This window comes from Scylla paramamosain, chromosome 18 (assembly GCF_035594125.1).
Source record: "Scylla paramamosain isolate STU-SP2022 chromosome 18, ASM3559412v1, whole genome shotgun sequence".
NCBI lineage: Eukaryota > Metazoa > Arthropoda > Malacostraca > Decapoda > Portunidae > Scylla > Scylla paramamosain.
The window spans coordinates 11,805,511-11,831,840 of NC_087168.1; the positions used below are offsets into that span (position 1 = coordinate 11,805,511).

Consider the following 26,330-nt stretch of genomic DNA (forward strand, 5'->3'; position numbering starts at 1 on the left):
GAGAAGCAGACTCAGCCGAGCGAGTCAACGTCCCTCCCTTGGAGGCTCTCCATTGTATTGTTTCCCTGTCCCTGCAACCCGCAATGCCGCCGCCTGCAACGCAGTGTTGACCTTTGGTGTTGGGTCATGTAAAGGAACTCCAGCACAAGCAGTGCTGATTCTCAGCCAGAACTGACTTTAGTGGCAATTACCAAAACTGTGGCGCAGCGCCCCCTTGGGGGAAGAAAATATTTGCGGATCGTGGGCGTGAAGCAACTCTCCACGCAGGGAGCACAAACATGAGCTTCTTTGACGAGGAACAAGGAGCGCCTTGAGCAGTCGTAGTCCTGAGCGTATATTTACATCCGTATCCTTGACCAAGCCTTACCTCCACTTTCACTCTCCTTTTTGCTCACCTGTTTCACATTTTTTTTTTTTCTTCTTTTCTCGCCTTCTTCCCAATCCTTTACCGCCTCCACACACACACACCCGCAGTCTTCCCTCCTCTCATCTCCCTTCTTCCAGTTTCTTGTCTCCTTTCCGGACGCTGCGTGCCTCCATTCCCTCCGGAGACGCCCGACTCTTAAGTGAATGCCGTGGACGCAGCAACGGGAAGTCTGCGATTAGAGTCCCTCTCCTCGAGAATTGTGCGTGCTCAGAGCGCCCTCAGGGAGCTGTTCGCCTCTCCGTTGCAAATTTCCCCGAGGACAACCAGAGGGAAAGGACGCCTTCCCATTTGTGGTTTGCCAATATAACTTTACGCAGACCCCAAGAGGGAATATTAATAATAAAGAAATGGAAAATGGTTGTTAGCTTTGTTGTTTAGTGTGTGTGTGTGTGTGTGTGTGTGTGTGTGTGTGTGTGTGTGTGTGTGTGTGTGTGTGTGTGTGTTTGTGAGTGTGTGTGTAGATAGCATACCGAGAGCAGCGACAAATCACACAGACTATCCCGGTTTGAGAACAAGATATGTGTTGGTCAGTACTGTTACGGTATACATATAATACATTTATTTCTTTGAACGTTCTCTTTTTTTAAAATCTAGTAACAACTTCATTAGATCAAACAACAGATCCTTGAAATATGCAGGGTAATTTTTTTAGAGCGGCTAGGTTGTTCTGCTCAGCGCGGAAATGAAGTTGTTCGGTTGAGTCTCAACAGCAGCCATTCCGTGGTCCAGATAATTAATTCATCAATGGTTAAAATTTTACAGACGAGTCGGTAAAAAGTTTATGCATTTCTAGGTGACTGAATTAATAATCTTCGTGCAACATGCTGAAGAGATGAATTATGACCGAGTAACAAGAACATTTTTATATGAAACCATCTCATTCTTAATGGCCAGTTCCGATACCTGCAATTTTTAATTTCAGGTAGTTAATCATACCGGATTGTTGTTGTTGTTGTTGTTGTTGTTGTTGTTGATGGTGGTGGTGGTGGTGTTTCATTATGCTAGTAAGGGATAAAGTTCGTATTATGCAATGGAACTTTTTTGTTTTATTTTAATAGTTTTGTTTTTTTACGTGTATACAGTGTATATCATTTAGGAAAAATTTATTCATGCACACCCAAATAAACGGCGTACTCTTGCTCTGTAACTACATAGTTAATACTTGAAAGCATTACTAGTGTTAGGTTACTTGGCAAACTATCTTCAGGCGTTATTGCAAATTAACAGCTCATAAGCACCGGTGTATTTAGAACCACACTAAGACACGAAGACACACTAAATCTGCTAGTGGCTAAACGATCTTTTCTTGCCAGTATTCGTGTACTTTATTTCGTTATCACGTCTTTAAAGTTTTCCAGCAAGTACGGCGTTGTGTGACCCCGTTGTTGCGGCGCAGTGAAGTCAGTCAGTCAGTCAGTTTGACGTACCTCCCCTTCACCCTCTGAGCGCTGTGGCTCCTCAGAATTTTCTGGTGTACAAGTTTTGTTCGTAATAAGTTTAAGAGACATCACTGGCAGCAAAAGAAAGGAATGGTGAGGCAGTTCAAGCCTTGTTGTGTCTAGTTTTATTTATGCTCCATAAAATCTGGAAATGCTCAAATTAATCCTCTCTGTATCATGACATCGATTTCATTATAGTCTAGATGCCATTAGAGTACGTATTTGGTCAAGTTACTAAGAATGAAGGTTTTTATCAAGGAATTATAAATCCTCTAACTACTCATTGAACAAAATTATGTTTTATGTACATCATTATGATTATCTTTAATGAAGCTTGAAAGTTGTCCGTAGTAGCGAATGGGTTAGGTAACAGGTGTCATACCGCTTAGTACTCAGAGGGGCAAAAGAAGCACAACACTCGCTCCTGTCACGTGGCTGTTAATCCTCGTCCGCTCATCCACATCCGCCAGATCGCACTGCATCTCATCTGAAGGTCACTGAAGGCTTGAACCGGATCAGATAGAATAGTAATTGAGGTGGGAGGCATTCAACGTCACGCACCTCGTCGAAAACATTGATCCACGTGAAAGGAAACCAAATACTCTTGTTAGTGAAAGAGAAGAACGTTATACACACAGGTCGGGGTTGTTGCCCTGCCTTGGTAACAGCCCGCGCGTCGCACCGACCCACCTCGCCATGGACCCAGCCAGGATTCTTCAGATCATCACCAACAGCACCTGGATGGGTGAGTAGCCACTCCTCAACAGTAAGGTTCAAGGGGAGAAGTGACACACCACACACTTCCACTGTGTTTAACGTTGTCCCTCCGTCTGAAGTCTTTTGATCTGCTAAGAATCTGACAATTGCTAGGTTTTGTAAGGAGTTTGCCAGTAGATCAGAGAACTTAAAATTGGTGGAAAACGCAAGGTAATGTAGAAGCGAGTTAACGTTTACTCTAGCATGCACCTTTGCTTCTGATAATGCTTCCATGTTTTTTTGTTTTTTTCCTGTACTACAGAATGCATTTCCGGCGTTTTGTGTCATTTTTAAAGAACACTTTATCCATGGAGTTATATATATATATATATATATATATATATATATATATATATATATATATATATATATATATATATATATATATATATATATATATATATGTTTTAGGCTTGTAATAACATAATTTTATTTCATTTTTTCTTGATTTCGCAGCGCCACACAACCTCATTGCTGCGACACCAAAGCAATCAGTGAAGCTTTCTATCTCCGTAAAGAATTGCTGTATCATTAGCTCTGCCAGGTCACCCGCTCTCACCTTCCAGCAAATGCTGCGCACCTCGTCTTGATTGCATTCGTTCCTTCTCTTCATCCTCTGTTCTTGAAGCAATCAGAATCTTTACCGTCGATTCTTTCCGCTACGCTTTGCTTCTAAACGCAATCAGGTCCTTGACGCTCCCTGATTAGTTAAAAATGACTCTATTTTTATCTATTAAGCGAATTGCTCCATGTAATAGCAGTCAATGACCTGTGACGTGATGTCTCTAAGTAACATTTGTGTTTCGGATCTTAAACATTCCAGATTACATACATTTTGTTCCCGCCAAGTGATTTGTCCTTACCAACACACACACACACACACACACACACACACACACACACACACACACACACACACACACACACACACACACACACACACACACACACACACACACACACACACACACACACACACACACACACACACACACACCAACTTTTCTATCTCTCTGTTTATCTTTCTATCTACCTTTTATATCTATCTATCTGTATGTCTGTTTGTTTATTTATCTATTCATCTATCTATCTTTCTATCAGTCTATTCCACGATAATCTAAATTGTTCATCCTTCAGATAAGTGAAGCCTTCCTCTCCAGCAGGATTTGCTCCCCGTGGACCATCAGCAGTAACTTGTCAAGGGACATGCAAACTTTCCTCTGCAGCCTTGCACCTCTTCCGTCCTGATTTTATCATTCAAATGTAACCCATTGCAGACCGAGGAGCGGCAGCATTGCTGTGGTCGTAGTTGTCATGTGGTCAAATGGAGCAAGTAACTACGGGTGTAGCAACTGCGCTGTGCTGGAACTAGCTCACTTGTACCTTTCTGGGCCTCACTACGCTACCTGCAAGACCAAACTCTGGAGACATACCAGACGAATGTCGTCCTGGTGTCTTGTCTCACGCTTTCTTTCATCTTGCTTTATTTTATTTTATTATATATATATATATATATATATATATATATATATATATATATATATATATATATATATATATATATATATATATATATATATATATATATATATATATATATATTTTTTTTTTTTTTTTTTTTTTTTTTTTTTTTTATGAACGTACCCAACAATAACATTGAGTGCTCATCAAAAATAATAATAACTAATTTTGTCATCCAGAATCAATGTGTGACGTCAGGTATGAGGTGTCCACACTTTCTGTCGAAATGTTGATGATGATAAAAAGCTGTAGACGACGCCATTGTTCCTGCACATGTGAAGTGACATCAGAAAAAAAAAAAGAACGGGAATTGATTGCGCAAAAGAGGCATTGTTTATTGTATTGTTTCGTAAAGTTCCGGGGAGATTGGCCTCCAGCTCTCAATGCCGGTCGTTTTCAATCCTCTTTACGACATCGAGGGAATTGTTACGCCCTAATATCTCCTAGAAGTTGTAGTGATAAGAAGAGGAGGAGAGAAGTAGCAATAGTAGTAGGACTTATGTAACAGGAAGTCCAAGAAATGTTCCTTCTCATTAAGATTATACATGAAACTAGAAACCTTATATAGTGCAGTGGATCAGTTAACTAGTTTTTGTTGTTCATCATATCTTTCGGGGTGTTTTCCTACTGACAGAGAAAAGGTCTTGCTAGACTTTCATCAGAATCATGAAAACACCTCTCAACACCTTAATAACATTCACTAGCGTCAGTTAAAAGTAGTCTAGATAATACGCTGAAACGTTTAAGGAATAGGAGGGTGATTACTTAGGAGATCTACACGCTCATCATTGGCATGCACTCACATATGCACTAAGGATACGTAAAAATGTCCGACTGGTGAATACATGATTTCTTAGTGTTACTTATTCCCAAACAAGTAAGCAAACCTTCACATCCAGACTTTAAACATGAAGACAAATGTTTCTTTGCATGATTGGAGAAAGTGAAAGATTGTCCGTGAGAGAGAGAGAGAGAGAGAGAGAGAGAGAGAGAGAGAGAGAGAGAGAGAGAGAGAGAGAGAGAGAGAGAGAGAGAGAGAGAGAGAGAGAGAGAAATGACTTGCAGACGCAGATGAACGAATGGACGACAACGTAAGACAAACAGATGAACAGATAGACTGACGACGAGAGAAACAGACTGACGAACGACAGATGCATGGAAGGACGGACGGATGATCTGAAAGACAGACAAACAGACAGACCCAGACAGGCGAAGGGACGGACGCACGATTAAACAAACAAGCACTTGGTGAGCACAATTCATTAAGCATCTCCTAGAAAGATTCTCCTTACCGCGAGATTAACCAGCAGAACCCTTACCACTTTTATTCTTTCCACTTGGTTACTCCTCTCTTCTCTTCTCTCGCTCCCTCTCGTGCGTTGCGTCTTATTTCTCTCCGCGAGATAAGGTAACATGTGCAAGAATTGTATTAGAGGTGCTATGATTTTCTTTTCCTTTCTTTTTCTTTTTTCCTTTTTTTCGTTTTTTTTTCGTTTTTTTTTTCTTATTCCAACAGTAACAGAACAATCTCTTCTTATTATCTTTTTATTGTTGTTGTTGTTGCTCTTGTCTTTGTCGTTGTTCTTTCTCCTCCTCATCATCATCTTCCTTTGTTGCTGTTGTTGTTGTTGTCGTTATTCTTGTTCTTGTTTTTACAGGGACTGCCAAATGTAGGCCTGATGGCTTCTTTGTAATGCTGCAGGATACAGGGCAAAAATAAAGGATTATAGGTAAAGGAACAGGAAATAAGAATGATGAAAAGGTTGACAAGGAAGTGAAATACTGAAGCATCACTCGTGCAAGTAACAAGGTAGCGACGGTAACAAGATCGCCGGCTCCCAGTTTTGTCCACATTAACCCCGAACAGAGCGTGAAAATTAAATGAGATTTTCCCGGAGGCGGCGGCGCTGTCGTGAAAGAGCGAGAGGCGAGGCGCGAAACTAAGCAAATTGGAAAAGTGACACAAGAACGCGCCGACGTGGCGTTCACCTGAGCCGGTGTTTTGAAATGCTTTGTTTTTTCATGAGCATTTTCCACAGAGATGAGTAGTCTGGTTCTCACAGGTGTTTTCCTCATTCATAACAGAATTTTTGGTAATTTTTTCGCTACTACTGATCATTTCCTGACTCCATGTAGTCATCAAGTGTTAGAATAGTTAATGATATAATAGCTGTAGCGGATGAGTAGCTATATATATATTTTTTTATTTTTTTTATTTTCAAGTCCTATATTATAAAAAGAAAAATCATCGTAAACTCAATATCCTCGAGTGATATAAATAAAACTGATGTCATAGTGCTGAAGGGGTTAAAAATATCTCTCGAATCATGAAAACACCCCATGACCACCCGCAGCAGCTTCCTCGGGGGGGAAGTAGTCCAGGCAAGACACAAAAACGCTTGAGAATTATTATATAAGCGGTTCCGTCCTTCAGAGAGTTCCACCACCTCTTGTGTCTCTGATGTGTCTATATTTGCCACTACCTGTGTGTGACATTGTTACTGATAAATAAAGCATTCACAGGGAGAGAAGCGTGTCAGCGTGCGTGCAGGGATAGAAGGTTAGGTTTTGTAATGTGTGTTCAGTCTCAATCCAGCCGCTGTGATGCTTTTGACAAGGACACAATTGATCGAGATAGCGAGTGTAAATTTAAGGGCGAGAGAGAGAGAGAGAGAGAGAGAGAGAGAGAGAGAGAGTGTGTGTGTGTGTGTGTGTATACTTTGAAGAAGAGATTTATTTTCTTAAGTCGCCTCACTTTTTTACAATCTCAAGGTTTGTCTTCAATTATTCACCGCCACTAACATGGGCTTGCTACTGAGAAGCTTACGGTGTTACGTTTTCCTTCTTCCTCTTCTTCTTCTTCTTCTTCTTCTTCTTCTTCTTCTTCTTCTTCTTCTTCTTCTTCTTCTTCTTCTTCTTCTTCTTCTTCTTCTTCTTCTTCTTCTTCTTCTAATTGTTGTTGTTATTATTATTATTATTTTTATCACTACTACTGCTACTACTACTACTACTACTACTTACTACTACTACTACTACTACTACTACTACTACTACTACTACCATCATCATCATAATCATCATTATCATTATCATCATCATCATCATCATCATCATCATCATCATCATCATCACACTCATCATCATCATCATCATCATCGTCATTATCATTATCATTACTATTTTTCTTATTCGTATTATTTTCCTTCTTTTCTCGTAATTCATCTCTGCTTTATACTTTTCTCCTCTACTCTTTAGAAACATAATAACAAACAAATAAGAAAAACAGAAGAGATACCTATACATGAACATTTTCTTTTTTTTCCACGAATGTCGCTTTACACACAAACTATTTACTCTCCACAGCGATATAAGCAATGCACAAACGTACCAGAGGCTCCCATACGTCTTTCCACCACCCCACTGCGCTAAGCTTTCCTCCTGCAGCTCTATTGAATAACACGCACTTTCCCCTCGCTTCCCCCATTGAGGCGTAAAAAGGTTAGGCCCTTGGAGGTGAGGGTTTGAAGATCGAACTGACAAGTGCGGCAGGATATCATGTAACACTGCACGGAGATGGAAGGGGCGGAGATGCAGAGGCGGTGTTGCAAGAGGCCCGTATTTAGAGATGCTTTGCTTTCTCACCACGACTATTTTCTAAGGCCACAGAGATGATTAGCCCGGTTCTCAGGAGCGTTCCGCCGGTTAAAAATGTAGAAATCTTGTTAGTCCTGTCACTAGATCCATAAATACACCTTTAAAAACCCGTGTAAGTTTATCTAGATCCTTTAAAATGGAGTGGAGGTGCGGCGTAGAAGTGTCTCAGAATATAGTTTTAAGGATAATATTCTAAAACACTTCAGTGCCGCACCTCCACAACTTTCAACGGATTTTTAAGAGTTTTTTTTTTTTTTTATGGTTCTAGTGACAGATTAACAAGATTTCTACATTCTTAACCCAGGTAGTCGTCTCTGTGGCCTTGGAAAAATAGCCGTGGTGAGAGCAAAGCGTTTCAGAATACGGGCCTCAGAGATGCGCGGTAGTACGAGAGGGGAGGTGGAGGAGCGAAATACTGGGAGATTATGGAGGATTGGGTGATGTGATCGTGGGTAGAGAGGGAGTTGTGCGTGTGAAGTGGAATGTATGTGAGTATGTGTCAAGTCCTTGTAAGGAATTGATTGATTGCAAGTTTGGCGCCGAATGAAGTGAGAATGGATAGATGGAGGTGTATATGTGTGTGTGTGTGTGTGTGTGTGTGTGTGTGTGTGTGTGTGTGTGTGTGTGTGTGTGTGTGTGTGTGTGTGTCGAATATAAAAGTAGTTAAGATAAAAAAACAAGGAATGAAAGGAGAGATATCAAGGAACTGAGAAAATACAGGGTACTGTGGAGTAGTTACGAAGATACACTGAGACGAAAGGAGACAAGGAAAGAATGTCCATAATGTTCAAGGAAAGGAATGAGAAATGGCAAGGAAATTATGAAATATAATGTATAATGACATAAAACTGTAGAGTAGCTATTCTATATTCTAAGAAGATAGAAGACAGGGAAGCAGTATTTTTAATGGCAAGGGGAAAAGTAAGAGAATGGAATATATAATGTAAAATAGAAGAGATTTGTTAAGTACTTACGAATATATATTCTGAAAGGAAAGGAAGGAGTATATATATATATATATATATATATATATATATATATATATATATATATATATATATATATATATATATATATATATATATATATATATATATATATATATATATATATATATATATATATATATATATATATATATATATATATATATATATATATATAATATATATATATATATATAATATATATATATATAATTAAGTCTTCCTTCCCTCCTTCGTGTGGTCCTTCCACCACATTCTCTCCTAGTCTCTCAGTGTTTATGTCTTCCTAACTAGTTCACATTTCTTTTTGTATTATACTTTCTCGGCTTTTTAACATTTTTTATCCATTCTTTTCTTTCGCTTTCTCTTTTTTTTCAGTATATATTCGCATGGATTGTACGATTATATATATATATATATATATATTATATATATATATATATATATATATATATATATATATATATATATATATATATATATATATATATATATATATATATATATATACTCGTATATATATATATATATATATATATATATATATATATATATATATATATATATATATATATATATATATATTATATATATATATATATATATATATATATATATATATATATATATATATATATATATATATATATAATCGTACAATCCATGCGAATATATACTGAAAAAAAAGAGAAAGCGAAAGAAAAGAATGGATAAAAAATGTTAAAAAGCCGAGAAAGTATAATACAAAAAGAAATGTGAACTAGTTAGGAAGACATAAACACTGAGAGACTAGGAGAGAATGTGGTGGAAGGACCACACGAAGGAGGGAAGGAAGACTTAATTAAAAGTTTACCGGGAGACGAGGAGACGAGAGGGGGATAAGAGGAGCTTCGAGATATGAGGGAGAGAGCCGCGGCGATGGAGGCAGTGAAGGAAGTAGTACATGGGAACATATTTTCTCTCCTTCGCCTTACTGAAGAAATATGGTCCCGCTGCTCCTCGTTGTGTGTGAGGTGCTGCAGAAAAGACAATCCCCTGTGGTCTTCTGAGTTTTGTGATGTGCCTGTCTCGGGGAAGCGAAAAATGTGTTATTCTGTTATTCTCTCTCTCTCTCTCTCTCTCTCTCTCTCTCTCTCTCTCTCTCTCTCTCTCTCTCTCTCTCTCTCTCTCTCTCTCTCTCTCTCTCTCTCTCTCTCTACTGATGTATAATTCTAGTGATCAAAAGCTGAAACTAATCACCCATTGTGACACAGACATTAGGGACATGGGATTATCCTATTGACTGTTATGGCTGTTTGCAGAGAGAGGCCGACAGCATGGTGCGTGGTGTTTAATGATTTTAGGTGGGCGGGAAGCATACTTAACGCTCCCGTGCCTAATGTTTGATGATCTGACGCGTGGTAATGGAAAGCAAGGTCGGTACATTAAGCGGCTTGAAGCGTCGCTGTTTATCATCGTCACCATTGCAGTGGGTGTGAAGTTATTATGCGAGGAACAATTAAGGCTATACTAACTCGCTAGGAATGATAATGATGGTGTAGAATAAATATTATTTGAATAGATTTGTAGGTTATTTTATTTGAATTTGTTGTTTGTGAGACATGGTTTATTGTTTATTGTATAGTGAATATGATTCCAGTAATTGATTCATAGAAATTTATTTGTAAATATAGTTTGAATACTGTCTGTGCCTGCCTAACCTAACCTAGCCAGGTAAAATAAAACTGAAGATACTAAATAAATCAAATTAAATTAATTAAACGAAGATAAAACTATATGATACGTCAAATGTGTTTTCGTTTGTAATGGTTTATGATTACTTTCCTAAGATTAGCAAGTTTGACGTCGCCCACGTGGCCCGCCAGGCATCCAAGTATGTGCCGCTCCTTGCAGTCACGAACTTACCGCAGCGTCGGCCACGAGTTTACTCCCAAGACGAATTGTTAGACTTCCACACTTGCTACTAAACTACACGCTGCATCTGGACTTTCCGACATCGCTAATTTGCAAAGTTTAGTCATGTTTGCTATGCACCTGTCGCTTTGTTAGTCACTTCTACGGCACGTGCCTGCGGTTACACACGATTGCCCTGGAGACGCGGCGTGCAGGTGTGACCGGCACCGACTTGGATACTCAGCCCAATCATCTCAGTCACCAAGGCCACAGTCCTGCTCAGAGCGCTTATGTAAATTCCACCCGTGTCTCTTCCACTCCCGAAAATCCCTCCCTGAAAATGTAATTCAAAACAATTACCTCTCCACGATAAGCTCCCCATCCTAATCTAACGTAACCTAACCCGTCAAGGGCAGTGAAATGCAGAGTTGTGTAATCAGACAGGTTTGAAGACACTCACTCTCCAATATACTCTCCAATATTCGATGATTCTTTTTTACGTCACTTTGGGGAGTGGCACTCAAGTGGGCCTCTTTTTTTTTTTTTTTTTCTTCTTCCTTGGCCATTGCCTCTTTAACATAAAAAAAAAAAGGAAAAATCTATAGGTGTATTTTACTTTAAGTTATCCTTTCGTAATTTACTGATGACAAAATAACTTTAAGGGATATTTACGTAGTCACCTAATCACCCCACAACAAAATGTGCTCGTGTTTTTCTCATCATCCGCAATATATATATTTTGAGTAAGGAAATTATATGAGCTTCCCTTCCGTGGGTCAATCTCGGCTTTCCTCGCACAAACAAACAGATCCCGGAGAAAACCTTTACGAGACAATCAGGGCCACGTTTCCATGGTAACAAGAAACCAATATGATCCAAGAATACATTGTCTACCCCATCTTCTTTACTTTCCTTTCCTCAGCCATGTTCATATTCCATCAACACGCCACACATTCCTCCAACTCCTCTACCCACCGCAGATGCAAATATTGACACCACAGCCCCGCCAAGCCAACACCGTCCCTCTGTGTGCTGGCACTAATCCTCCGAGCTCTCACTGAGCTCCACTGTGTCGCCACAACTCGCCACCCCTCACTGTGAACCCTCCCTGACTTATTTCCACAGTTAGCTTCCTCTCGTTCACTACTCTACCAATTTACCGATACTCTCTCTCTCTCTCTCTCTCTCTCTCTCTCTCTCTCTCTCTCTCTCTCTCTCTCTCTCTCTCTCTCTCTCTCTCTCTCTCTCTCTCTCTCCTTCATCTCATCACACACACACTACATCCTTCCTTTCTCTGTCCAGGAAAACATAAAAGAAAGTCACAATATTTACGCACGCATCTCACATTTGCACCATTCACGTGTATTTTTTTTCCTACTTGGGTGGAGCAGACCATTGAGTGCATTAGTAACTGTCCTTACCAGATATGTCGGTCACGCCGTGGAGCTTATCTGATTAAGGACGGTGAGCGGACCCCGGCTGGAGGCGCAGGAGAGGAGAGGAGAGGGCTTGGCAGGGAGGGAGGGAAGGAGTGGTGTGCAAAACAAGTCTCTCAGGATGGACTGATTTCAAATTCTGTGGTTACCGCTTCATCGTCTATTTCCGCCATCTTCCTCGTCTCTCTCTCTCTCTCTCTCTCTCTCTCTCTCTCTCTCTCTCTCTCTCTCTCTCTCTCTCTCTCTCTCTCTCTCTCTCTCTCTCTCTCCACTTAACATTTTCTCTCATTTGAACACGTTTCCATTTCATTTCCGTAACTTAATCTCACTCTTTCCATTTTTCATGAGTACACACCATGTTTTCAGTGTTTTCAGCTTACTTTATATTTCATCTCCTTTTATGTCCGTTTATTTTTTATTTTATTTTATTTTTTTTTTATCTTATACTGTCCTCACACTTTCCTTGCTCATTTTATTCACATTTTCCTTTTCCGTCGACGGATTCAACCTTTTCTCTACTAAATATTTTCTTTATACAGCTTTTTGGACAATTTTTTTTATCACAGTCTCTGGAATAATTCTGAAACCTAGAAAATACAAAAATGACCCCTTTTTTTTTTTTTGTATGTGTGTGTGACCATTCCAAATATTTTTTTACAGTGCTCTAAATGTTAACGAAGAATGATCATAACACGAAAAAAAATGGCAATGAAAATTAACAGATTATCTTTCCACACTAACCTTCGTAATTTCCAAGTGGGACCATGTTATTCTCTCCCAGATTTAGCTTTTTCTTTTTCTAGTATGGAAAAACATTGACACCCGCTGCCTGTAATGCGGCATTTCGTAAACATGAAGGTGAGAAGTATCTTAATTATTTTCCGAGTTAGTTCTGCAGCATAGCTTTTTTGTATAATGCTTTATTTTGTCTTTATTTCTTTTTATTCTTATTCTTATCCTTCCTTCCTTTTTTATGGACAGTTTTGGTGAGACTTCTTCCTTGCCTGTCCAACGTCTTAGGAATAATGTAATTGTGTTGAGGATCCTTGTGTTGTGTTTCTTTGACTTGCCAGAGTGTTACTGTGACGCGAGGAAATTAAAGACCCCAAAATAATTCAGTTAATCAGGTAATAATTTTGTCGTCTATATATTTTGCAATGAAAATGGAATAAGAGTCATATTATACAAAATACTAAACCGTGTACCATGAGAGTGTAATATGTTTGAGAAAGAAAGCAGGGAGGTGAGAGGCCTCTAACGAAGCACGTATTTAATATTAAAATTTCGAGCTACGTATATATGCCAGTTTATTGCGAATAAAATGTGGGAAAAATCGTAGTAATATACGAAACAGAATTCTGGTGCAGAAGTATTACCTTCGGAATCCAGGTTTTCTTTTTTCCCCGTTCATCAAGCTTCATTTCTTGCTCTGCTCGGGAAATGGAATTGTCTTGCGCCACGAGATGTGTACCACGCGTGACCTGAGTGAGATATTGCCTGACAGAGCGTTCATCGAGAGAGAGAATCTGGATTTCGGCTAAAAACCCTCACACTGATGTACCGTGGAGCTCGCCTTGCCCTCACCTCCCCCGGCCCGCTGACCCCCGCCCACCCCTCCCCCAGCCTTCCTGCACACCTCCCTCCTTCCCACAGCCTTTGCCCGCATCCCCACAAAGTAAGAAAGAAGTTTTATGCTTTCTGGACACACGACCACACTGATGAGGGAGCGGCTCCCTCCCTGCCACGGGAACGAAGGAGTGTCCCTCTCCCTGCCACGGGAACGAAGGAGCGCCCCTCTCCCTGCCACGGGAACGAAGGAGCGCCCCTCTCCCTGCCACGGGAACGAAGGAGCGCCCCTCTCCTTGCCACGGGAACGAAGGAGCGCCCTTCTCCCTGCCACGGGAACGAAAGAGCGCCCCTCTCCCTGCCACGGGAACGAAGGAGCGCCCCTCTCCCTGCCACGGGAATGAAGAAGCGCTTCTCTCCCTTTCATGGGAACAAAGGACTGCCCCTCCCCCCTGCTACGTTAACGAAGGAACTCCCCTCTCCCTGCCGCGGGGAATAGAGGGTGCCAATCTTCCTGCAGCCAAGCTGAGTGAGTACTACCAACGCCGTCACTCTATATTCCCTGACAGCCGCCGTGTGTTCTGTGATGCATTTTGATGCGCCTCATTAGCCCCTCCCGCTGGGGATTTTGTTCCAGGAGCACCTGTTTTTTAGTCAGGTCTTGTCTCGAACTCAACCAGTCTCTAATAGTAGACTGTCGCGTGCCATTTCTCCCTGAGAAACCCAATCATTTCCCCGTCATCAATAAGTCGGACATCTTCGCATCCACTGAAAATGTGAACTGAGGAATTGACGTAAATGTTTTAACTCCTCATCATTTAGATTTTGTGGCGTCCTTGTGCGTTCATCCGTGTTACTCTCATTACGAGGGTCTTGAAAAATGTGAATCGAAAAATCATTTTGAACACACACACACACACACACACACACACACACACACACACACACACACACACACACACACACACACACACACACACACACACACACACACACACACATACACACACATAGAGAGAGAGAGAGAGAGAGAGAGAGAGAGAGGGAGAGAGAGAGGGACACTATAACAGGTACGCAAGCACTTACGCACACGCACATACATAAGAACATAAGAACATAAGAAATAAGGGAAGCTGCAAGAAGCGACCAGGCTTACACGTGGCAGTCCCTGTATGAAACACTCCTACCTATTTCCATCTGTTATCCCCATCCATAAATTTGTCTAATCTTCTCTTAAAGCTCTCTAGTGTCCTGGCACTAACTACATGATTACTGAGTCCGTTCCACTCATCTACCACTCTATTTGAGAACCAATTTTTTCCTATCTCCTTCCTAAACCTAAATTTTTCAAGCTTGAACCCGTTATTTCTTGTTCTACCTTGGTTGCTGATCCTAAGAATTTTGCTTACATCTCCCTTGTTATAACCCCTATACCACTTAAAGACTTCTATCAGGTCCCCTCTTAACCTACGTCTCTCTAGAGAATGTAAATTTAACCGCTTCAACCTCGCTTCGTAAGGAATACTCCTCATCCCCTGAATCCTTTTAGTCATTCTCCTCTGTACTGATTCTAATAGACCTATATCTTTCCTGTAATGTGGGGACCAGAACTGCACAGCGTAGTCTAGATGAGGTCTGACCAGCGCCAAGTATAACTTTAATATTACTTCCGGCCTTCTACTTTTAACACTCCTAAAAATGAATCCTAGTACCCTATTTGCCTTGTTTCTGGCTTCTATGCATTGTTTCCCTAGACGGAGTTCAGAGCTAACTATAACTCCTAAATCTTTCTCGTACCCTGTACCTACCAGAGTTTGGGCGATTGCGCTAATACACACACACACACACACACACACAGATATATATATATATATATATATATATATATATATATATATATATATATATATATATATATATATATATATATATATATATATATATATATATATATATGCTATAACAGGCACGCACGAACGCACACGCACATGCACAATTGCACTAACTCTCACACACACACACACACACACACACACACACACACACACACACACACACACACACACACACACACACACACACACACACACACACACACACACACACACACACACACATATGAAAAAAAAAAAAAAACGTGCACACGCCTAAAAGACTTATTTGCAATCATTACCAGCAGCTCCCTCGTGCAGGCCGCGGAGGCCACAACACAAATCCAGCAACATCCCTGCACTGCGGTGTGTTGTTTCATCTCGTTGAAAACGTTAGTGCTGCCAACATTCCCGTACAATTTCCAACACAATGTAAAAAATGGATAAGCTTTCTGGCCAGCAATATTTTATAGGTGACCCAATCCCCAGATTTGTATACCAGCCAGTAACGCTGCGTGTGTACGAGGATGTGAGTTGAGAGTTGGGCGTGCAGCAGTTCAGCCAGCCATCCTCCGAACATTGGGCGTGACAAAAGCTGTTATTAAGACTACAGGTAGCCGGCACGATTGGCAGTACACTTGAAATGATGACCAGTAATGATCAACAGTAATGAGCGACATGTTAGAGTAAACTCACGAAACTTGGACGTGACAAAAATTAGGAATAAAACTACAGCCACTGAGAAAATGCATGTGCAATGATAGTGTTCTTAGAGGAAAAAAATACCTTGGGTGAACTTACGATACATAAAGAAAAAATCAAACTGCAACTGTTTACGCTTGTTTATTATACAAAGATAAACACACATATTCCCTGCTTGAATGTAAAATGTTCCTTGGAAAAAATGACCTCTGAGGAACGTATATGAATAAGAAAAAAAAAATCAAACTGCAACTGTTAAGAATAAACGTGGATTAAGTATTAAGGCGCAGGGAAAGGAACACGTGCAGGCGAAGCTGAAGGGGACGATGGAAGTGCATTAGAAATATAATGACAGTTTTCTCTCTGACGGATGACTTTCTGTTGTGGAGCCTAAATGACTTCCCTTCCCCCGGTTGTGTGAGGGAGGATTGATTGGTGGTGGCGGTGGTGGCGATGATGATGACAGTGGCAATAGTATTAGTAGTGGTCATTCGATCAACCAGCCAATCTTCATATCATAATATATTCGTACAGTACAGTGTTCATTATATGTGGGGACAAAAAGATTAATTTTTTTTTTTTTCAAAATTAAATGCAAGCTTGTAATCCTCTTTTAAGTTCATGATTTTGTACCCAATTAGTAGTAGTACCAGTAGTAGTAGTAGTAGTAATAGTAGTAGTAGCAGTAGTAGTAGTAGTAGTAGTAGTAGCAGTACTATCAGTAGTAGTAGTAGTAGTAGTAGTAGTAGTAGTAGTAGTAGTAGTAGTAGTAGCAGCAGTAGTAGTATTAGTAATAGTAGTAGTAGTAGTAGTAGTAGTAGTAGTAGTAGTAATAGTAGTAGTGATCGTCATAATAATAATAATAATAATAATAATAACAAAAAATAATGTCAATAATGGGCTGTATTTTTAGGTACGCACATTGAAACTTGCGAAGACTTTGTAACTGTAAGTAATAATGAATCGTAACTTAATATTTCATGTTCGTCAGTGTCTTCTCACCCATTCCGACCATGACCTCTTAGGCATTTGCTGGCAGTTACCTTTGTGGGACGCGCGGCTGGTATTCTATGGCCGTGCGTTCTAGCCCTGCTCAGGTTTTAGGTCAGACTGTCAGACGTTACTGTTCCTGTGAGCGAGGGGTGGAGACTGAGTCAGCCAACGGGTCTTCCAGTTGACGTAGCTTCGGTGTAGGATGGCTCCAGTGGGTGGAGAGGGGCCCTCGGCTGCCCATCATGCATGTGACGGGTAGTTATAGTGTCCGCACTCTCCCTTTGCTGGCGACCTTTAATCTTAAAGATTCATAATACTGGAAAGCAGAGATATTCTGCATTCCAGTCAATCGTGGTAAACTTTACGTTGCTGTCGTATAGTAAATCATAACAGGTTTTTGTTGACTTTGTATAATTTGAAAAAAGCAATTAGTTGAGAGGTAAGAAGCAGTGTTGAAGTGCTGAAGTACAAGGTTCCCAACATTAATTTTCTCCCAGCTTTCTCCTTCAGTCCTTCCATGCCTTCCCTGCCCCATCGAGCTCACATATCCCAGCCCACTTTGGTTTTGTTTATAGGCTTGAGAGATGTAGTGTCATGATATGATTAAGGAAGAATATTTAAAGCTGTGATATTTGGAAACACCCAGCATAGCTTCAACTCGCAATTACTCATAACCTTACGAAAGACGAAGTTTTGTTCTATACAGCATTTCATTGAGAACTAAATTCTGCCTCTAATGGCATGTTTTGTTTTTTTCCTTTCGCTGAGACAAAATTTGATGGGTTAATATTGCAAAAAATTTACATTTCTTTTTATCCTGTGAATCTTGCATGCTCTTTCATGTAAGAATTGTTGATTCTTTTTACCTATTAAATTTTTGCTTGATCAGTTTATTGGTTTGAGTTGCTGTGAAACTCCTGGGCATGCGCATGGCAAATCCAGATTTGACATTCTAAAGTTACATACATATGAAGAGCACATGACACAGACCAGGCTGAATAGTTATAGAGAGACCGTTGTATGAAACACCTTAACGCTTTTTGCAATTTACCCATCAACTCCACCCAGCAGAAATTGTGAAACCTGTATCATAATATTATGAAATCAAGAGTTGTGCTCTCATAGAGTGTGAGTTCAGTATGATCGGCCTCATAGTTCCGGAGATATCAGCTTATAAATATCGTAACGGTCTGCCTGGGCTGGACCACTCAGGTACAACATCCAGCCACCTGAACATAAATTCCCTCTGAGCGTAATCATTACATGTTGCCTGTCCGCTTAAGAATTAGTTTGTTGAGAGAAACATGAATGGCATGTCAGAAGTGGATGTATTAAGATTACTAAACCCCCTATTCTACGGTCTGAATGACTCGTTTGTACTGTAATGCACCGCGAGATTCTTGTGCTGTGGTGTCACCTCATGAGAAGACGTTCATTGATGTTACATGATACCGTCGTACATCATTACTTTACATTTGCAAAACTAGTAATTCCCTTTTGTACTGCAGCGTAAATAAGAAGTACTTTCTGCCTTTGCAGACTTTCCCAGAGGCCGCCGAGTAATATTCATGTTGTCTCTCTTTACCTTTGCCAGACTTATTGATCAGCCGCTGAGGAAAGAGGAGCTGCCAGATAGGTAGTGGATCGTCTGGCCTAAAGTCTAGTACTCCAGCCAAACCCCATTAACCTGTAGCCAAATCACCGATCATTCAGCTATGTACTAAACCCAAAAGTCTACAAATTTGTGTATTTTAATGTACCGAGAGTTTTTCACTGCTCTCTGTTGCCAGATATGAACCTCGTTTTTCATTACGTATTGTTTTAATCGCCCCTCATCCTATTCAGTGCATAGAATATGACACAGCGCTTGCTTTTATTTTGTATTTATGTTTTAATATTCCATAGGTGTGTATGGTAACACTTCTATATAACGAGGAGAGCTTCCTCTCACCACTGGTTATTTGCTGGTTGACTGTTTCATCAAATATATATCAAATATATATATATATATATATATATATATATATATATATATATATATATATATATATATATATATATATATATATATATATATATATATATATATCTTTGAGTGTTGAATCATTCTTGGGACCGTAAATCTATATTGTTTTTTCCTTTATTCATTTTTTTATTCTTTTGCATGCAGTATAGATGTATGGCTGAAATGAATAAGTTAAACTTATCAGAAAATAATATTTTCCGTATTATTACGAGTATATCTTGCTGAAAATATCCACATAGCTGAGGAATTCATCTCTTCACAGCGTCCACAACCGTAATGTGTTAAAGTTGACTGTGTAGCTCCTGACAAAACTAGCACAAAATTATATATAGTCGTGCATGTGCAGGACATTGTGTTTCTTATGATCTTGTATTGATAGGAACTACACAAGTGGTTATTCAGAACTAGCAGTTTCGAAATCAATTATTTTTCTTATTCTGTTTTTTTTTTTTCTAGTCTCAGGGTCCCGTTGCATAGTTACCGAAAGGAGTTATATCATATTCTGCATAATGTTTTAGATAAAAAAAAAAAAAAAAGTCGTGTCTAACAATTGTCTCCGCCTATCACGTCCCCATTTCTTGGTCTTTGTGAATCTCAGTATAAAACAATTTACTAGTCCATACGTATACATATTTCTAGTGGATTTACAGACATTATATTCATTGGACTTTGCGACACCACTAACTGGGACAAGTGAAGATATTGTCCGTGAGAGAGGTAAGGATTACGGAGTGACTGGGGACTTAGGCAGTGACGGGTGTGCGCTGCCTGTGTGGTGCGGGTGAGTAGCAGCGGCAGTGAGGGAGTTAGGGTGATGGCTGAATTGGAGATGGAGCTTTACCGATACCATGCGTCATCTTCTCACGACGTAACTCAATAATGGGAAGATGAATTTGACACGCCCCGCAAGGATTCTCAGGGAAATGGTACCGGCAGAGTGTTGGCCCAGATTTTCGGTTCATGCCTCCATCCGTCTGTCTGCGGGAAGTGCGCACCAGTCTCGCTTTAAGGGAAGGTTCCACCCTGTTGATTAACGAGTGATTAAACGCATCCAAATGGGAATCTCTCTCTCTCTCTCTCTCTCTCTCTCTCTCTCTCTCTCTCTCTCTCTCTCTCTCTCTCTCTCTCTCTCTCTCTCTCTCTCTCTCTCTCTCTCTCTCTCTCTCTCTCTCTCTCTCTCTCTCTCTCTCTCTCTCTCTCTCTCTCTCTCTCTCTCTCTCTCTCTCTCTCTCTCTCTCTCTCTCTCTCTCTCTCTCTCTCTCTCTCTCTCTCTCTCTCTCTCTCTCTCTCTCTCTCTCTTTCTCCACGTCAGAGAAATATAAACAAAACCGAGAATAGACGGACAAATGAAGGATTAATTATCCCAGCTTGGGTAGTTTGAGGACATTAGGAATGCATTTGTTGGACTCCTCAGGGAGCAGACACATTAATTACAGAGGCACCAGATATCACACTGCAGCTCTGCCTTCCTGCTGTGAGGCTTGTCTATTTCCCCGGGGCGCTGCCTACACATTATTCGTATTCATGCTGTGATAAGAGTTTGTTTCACGTGTTTTTACTTTCCAGAATAAAGTGTGAATTGAAACACAATATTGTTGTTGTCGGTGTTTGTGCGTGTGTGTGTGTGTGTGTGTGTGTGTGTGTGTGTGTGTGTGTGTGTGTGTGTGTGTGCGGTTTGCTTTGTAGCTGCGTTTTATGTATTTTCAACTTTTATTCATATGTCTTTCTTTGTTTACATATTTTCGTTATATTTGCTACGGTTATGTTGAATATTGTCACTCAATTAAACCACTGTTCCTCTAAACAGAAATGGTAACATTAAAGCTTCGTTATGTAATAAAAGCGTGTGGGATAACTAACTACAATATGTACTGACTTAACGTTTTGACTGCAACGCCTTCCCCACAACCTTAATGAAATGGTGCAGCGCAAGGTAAGAGTATAATTCCGGAAGACACCACAAACAATAGAATGAGTGGTAGAATAATTTAATCTTTCCAGTGCACATAGTTTGTTATTATTAGTGGCAGATGAATGGAATAGACTCAGTAATTAGGTTGTTAGTGCTGAGTCTTTAGGGAGCTTAATTAATTTAACTAGATTAATTTATAGATGAGGATGACAGGTAAATGTGTTTCATACAGGGACTGCCACGAGTAGGCCTGATGGCTTCTTCCAGCTTCCTCCATTTTCTTATGTTCTTAACCATGTATGCCATTGTGTCTAGCAGCGAAAGGGCCAATTCTTTCAAAGACTTCCCTGTCAGTATCATGATCATGATCATTGTCAGCACACTGATGTACTAGCTTTCAAGAAGACACACACAACCGCTAACCTCATGCCTCATCCTCTCAGCCACGTCAATGGCACCCCAAAATCAAGTCAGCGAGAATTTTCGACTAAAATATTAACGATTTCTTTTCTCCACTCTGGTTGCGATAAAAACATGGAATTTCTATATTTAAGATTTGTCAGTGCCTATTTAGTACATTTTTATCACTTACTTTTCTCTGATGCGTGAAGTCTCTCTCTCTCTCTCTCTCTCTCTCTCTCTCTCTCTCTCTCTCTCTCTCTCTCTCTCTCTCTCTCTCTCTCTCTCTCTCTCTCTCTCTCTCTCTCTCTCTCTCTCTCTCTCTCTCTCTCTCTCTCTCTCTCTCTCTCTCTCTCTCAAGAGCCTGCAGCACACAACGGAAACATTGGCCCCAGCCCATGTTTACTGGTGAAATCGACGGAGAGACAATGAAAACATGTACCCAATTAAACCCCCTATCTATACCATATTACCAAATTCTGTTCTTTTCGTATCTGTATTTCTCTCTCTCTCTCTCTCTCTCTCTCTCTCTCTCTCTCTCTCTCTCTCTCTCTCTCTCTCTCTCTCTCTCTCTCTCTCTCTCTCTCTCTCTCTCTCTCTCTCTCTCTCTCTCTCTCTCTCTTCAGTATCACCGGAAAGAAAATAATGTTTGTTGCATTTATGTTTATTGCTGACAAGTGGAAGCCATTCTCGGCACATCAACATATCCTACTTCCTCCACTGTGTTCAGCATCTTAGCTCCTCTAATTGTTATCCCGTTAAACAATAATCTCCAGACTTTATATTACCCATCATTAGTCAAAGCAAAGAAAATGTGTCTGTAGTGAATGAGTTAATAGCGACTATCATTAACCCCTTGATTAGATAAACATCATTTTTAACTTAGAATTGTATCTAAAATATGGAAAAATGTAAAACAGGTGTCATGGTACTGCAAGCGTTAAAGGTCCATCAGTTATCAGAATTTGTAAGATCGTCGGAGACTTCAGGTCGAGGGAACACTCATAACAGAGAAAGTGTGTGCAGGTGATGATTCGATATCTGACTTCCACGGTACGCTCTATCAGTGATGGATACAGTGTGGTGGAAGCGTTAACACCTTCAGTACGGGGCACGGAAATCATTGTTCCCCATCGTTTCAGAGCTCATCAGTTGTCAGTTTTTTTTTTTTTTTTTTTTTTTTTTTTTTAAGATCGTCAGCAGATGAGAGGACTTCAGATTGAGAGAAAACTCATAACAGGGAAGTGAGTGCAAAAGGTAACTCGATTTCTGACTTCCACGAATCGTTCTATTAGTGCTTAGTGATGTGTGGTGTCTAAACTTTCCTCCTCATCTCCCCGGCACGGAATTCTAACATCATGCAGGTAATCAAGACTATGAATAATGCGCAGCTCAGCAGTTTCAATAACTACTAATGACGGAAGTTAAACCAATTTTGTACGTAGTTACTGTGTATTTTAATGTTATCTTCTTTACAGGCAGTACAGTAACCTGTTGTATTTTAACACAGGTTGCTGGAGCAAGAGTACGATAAAGTGTTTGTTGTAAGTGTATATATTTGACACGCATAAGTATTTTCATGAGTTCCTAGGGCTACACTTGGCCTCGTAGATTTCAAGTTTTAATGCGTTTGGAGATGCAGCAGCGTCAAGGATTCAGATCACGTTCGGAGATGCGGTAGTTTCGTATATGCAGATCACGTTTCATGAATAAACAATGCCAGCTCATCAAGCAACCAATTAGGTAATTCTTCCGTGCATAATTGTTAGTCACACGTATGTTCTCCAATGTTATTTTCACCGTTACTTGTTGCTCTTCTGACTTTGCTAACTGCTTACCACCCTTTCTCCTGCTACCTCTGCACAAGACTTTCTGCTTATTCTCCCCTTATTTTGAATATCTTACAGTGAGTTAAACAGAACATTTGCTCTTTTATTAATTTCACTCGTAAACTCTGGAATTCTCTGCATTTTTTTTTTTGTCTTTTTATGACTTGAATGACTTCAGAACGTGAGTGTCGAGACATCTCGGAACTACACTGGCCTCCGATTTGGCGTCTCTCTCTCTCTCTCTCTCTCTCTCTCTCTCTCTCTCTCTCTCTCTCTCTCTCTCTCTCTCTCTCTCTCTCTCTCTCTCTCTCTCTCTCTCTCTCATCAACTTAACGGACTTCATCCCCAACCGTTCAATTTTCGTGCCAGTGACCGGCCTCCTTTACACTTTGAAAAGAAATACTGAAGAGATGAAGGGAAGGCAGGGAGCACAGTGGCGGCTTGCTGTTCCCTCCTCGGTATACATACAGTACCCGGAGGGGGAAGGGAGCCGCACGCACGCAGCAAGGCACGGTGCAAAAGTTATTTTTGATTGTGGCCGCAGCACTGATTCAATGGCAAATGCTTCGCAAATGGCGTAGCAGTGTGTGTGTGTGTGGGTGGGTGTGTGTCGGGTACTCACACAGTAAAGTGGTGGTGTGGTTTCCAAGCCACGCAGTGTCACGGGGACTTTGTTAAGTGAAGGCCATTTATCCCAGAACGTAGGGCCGATTTTGACATCCGGATTACCGCTGTACACGATCCACACGCTGCCTGTTATCGACCAGCCACCGTGAAGGGGAAGCTTTCGCCTCCAGCTCATCCCGGATTTGAACCAGCGCCCGTAGATTGACGGAGCCACAAGGCACGACCCAGTACGCCAGGTCAGCTCTCCAGGATGAGGACCGTATTCTCAAACGCTTCAGCGTCTTGCCACTGCCACTTTTATAGACTTTAATGTAAGTTATTGGATGTGTTCATGATTTTGGTGATAGAATAACAAGGATTTTGCATTACCTATGAGAAAAATCACCAGTGAAAACCTGATTAATCCTTTCTGTGGCTTTTTTTGAAAATAGTCATGATGAGAGAACAAAGTGTTAGAGAATACTGGCCTGACTCTAGAGTTCTACGTATTATATTCTTAGAGCATTTATATTTAACTCTTTGACAGCCACTTAGAGTATGATTTCTCTTAATAGAATGATCCTGGATGATTTATCTGTGCCAAAAAATTAAATTACAGGCGGTAGGAGACTCAATGCATTCCTTATCAGTGGTGTCTTTGGAAGCAACACTGAGACTTGGACCACAACGTTTCATCAGCACTGTATGAGGCGTGAGGGGGCACAGCAGTCAAAAGGCCAATGTTACACACGTGGTTTTATGTAGATTTTCTGTTTAATATGAAAAGAGAGATGAATTCATCCAACCAGGATTTAAGGAGTGCAAATAAAGAAATTTCAAGATCTAACCCCCCCCCTCGTGACTTCTGGCATCTAGCCAAAAATATCTCCAGTAACTTTGCTTCTTCTTCTTTCCCTCCTATATTTCAACCAGATGGCACCACTGCTATCACATCTACTTCTAAAGCTGAACTCTTCGATCAAACCTTTGCTAAAAACTCTACCTTGGACGATTCTGGGCTTGTTCCTCCCTATTCTTCACCCTCTGACTACTTCATGCTACCTATTAAAATTCTTCCCAATGATGTTTTCCATGCCCTCGCTGGCCTAAACCCTCGGAAGTCTTATGGACCTGATGGGGTCCCTCCTATTGTTCTCCGAAACTGTGCCTCCGTGCTTGCACCTTGCCTAGTCAAACTCTTTCAGCTCTGTCTGTCAACATCTACCTTTCCTTCTTGCTGGAAATTTGCCTACATTCAGCCTGTTTCTAAAAAGGGTGACCGTTCTAATCCCTCAAACTACCGTCCTATTGCTTTAATTTTCTGCCTATCTAAATTTTTTTAATCTCTCCTCAACAAGAAGATTCTTAAACATCTATCACTTCACAACCTTCTATCTGATCGTCAGTATGGGTTCCGTCAAGGCCGCTCTACTGGTGATCTTCTGGCTTTCCTTACTGAGTCTTGGCCATCCTCTTTTAGAGATTTTGGTGAAAATTTTGCTGTTGCCTTGGACATATCAAAAGCTTTTGATAGAGTATGGCACCAAGCTTTGATTTCCAAACTATCCTCCTGCGGGTTCTATCCTTCTCTCTGTAACTTCATCTCAAGGTTCCTTTCTGACCGTTCTATTGTTGCTGTGGTAGACGGTCACTGTTTTTCTCCTAAATCTATTAACAGTGGTGTTCCTCAGGGTTCTGTCCTGTCACCCACTCTCTTCTTATTATTCATCAATGACCTTCTAAACCAAACTTCTTGTCCTATCCACTCTTACGCTGATGATACCACCCTGCACTTTTCCACGTCTTTTCATAGACGTCCAACTCTTCAGGAAGTAAAGATTTCACGCAGGGAAACCAAAGAACGCCTGGCTTCTGATCTTTCTAAAATTTCTGATTGCAGCAGAGCAAACTTGGTATTGTTCAATGCCTCAAAAACTCAATTACTCTATCTGTCAACTCGACACAACCTTCCAGACAACTATCCTCTTCTTCAATGACACTCAACTGTCCTCTTTTACACTGAACATCCTCGGTCTGTCTTTTATTTATAATCTGAACAGGAAACTTCACATCTCATCTCTAGCGAAAACAGCTTCTATGAAGTTGGGCGTTCTGAGACGTCTCCGCCAGTTTTTCTCACCCCCTCCCCCAGCTGCTAACTCTGTACTTATCCGTCCATGTATGGAGTATGCTTCACATGTCTGGGGGGGGATGGGGTTTCACTCATACTGCTCTTCTAGACGGGGTGAAATCAAAAGCTTTTCGTCTCATCAACTCCTCTCCTCTAACTGACTGTCTTCAGACTCTCTCTATC

The 26,330-nt window shown here is 40.6% G+C and overlaps 1 protein-coding gene across 3 annotated transcripts in view; it reads left to right on the forward strand.

The window, feature by feature from the left end:
- LOC135109106 (putative neural-cadherin 2) overlaps nucleotides 1-26,330 on the forward strand; it is a 137,412-nt gene that overhangs the window by 78,376 nt on the left and 32,706 nt on the right. The window contains exon 2 of one of the 3 annotated variants that reach the window (XM_064020167.1): nucleotides 2,337-2,611. The exons of the other annotated variants lie outside the window; for them this stretch is intronic. Within the exon in view, the coding sequence (XP_063876237.1) occupies nucleotides 2,563-2,611 (49 nt within the window). The 5' untranslated portion in view covers nucleotides 2,337-2,562. The remainder of the gene's footprint in view (nucleotides 1-2,336; nucleotides 2,612-26,330) is intronic. 3 annotated transcript variants of the gene reach the window in all.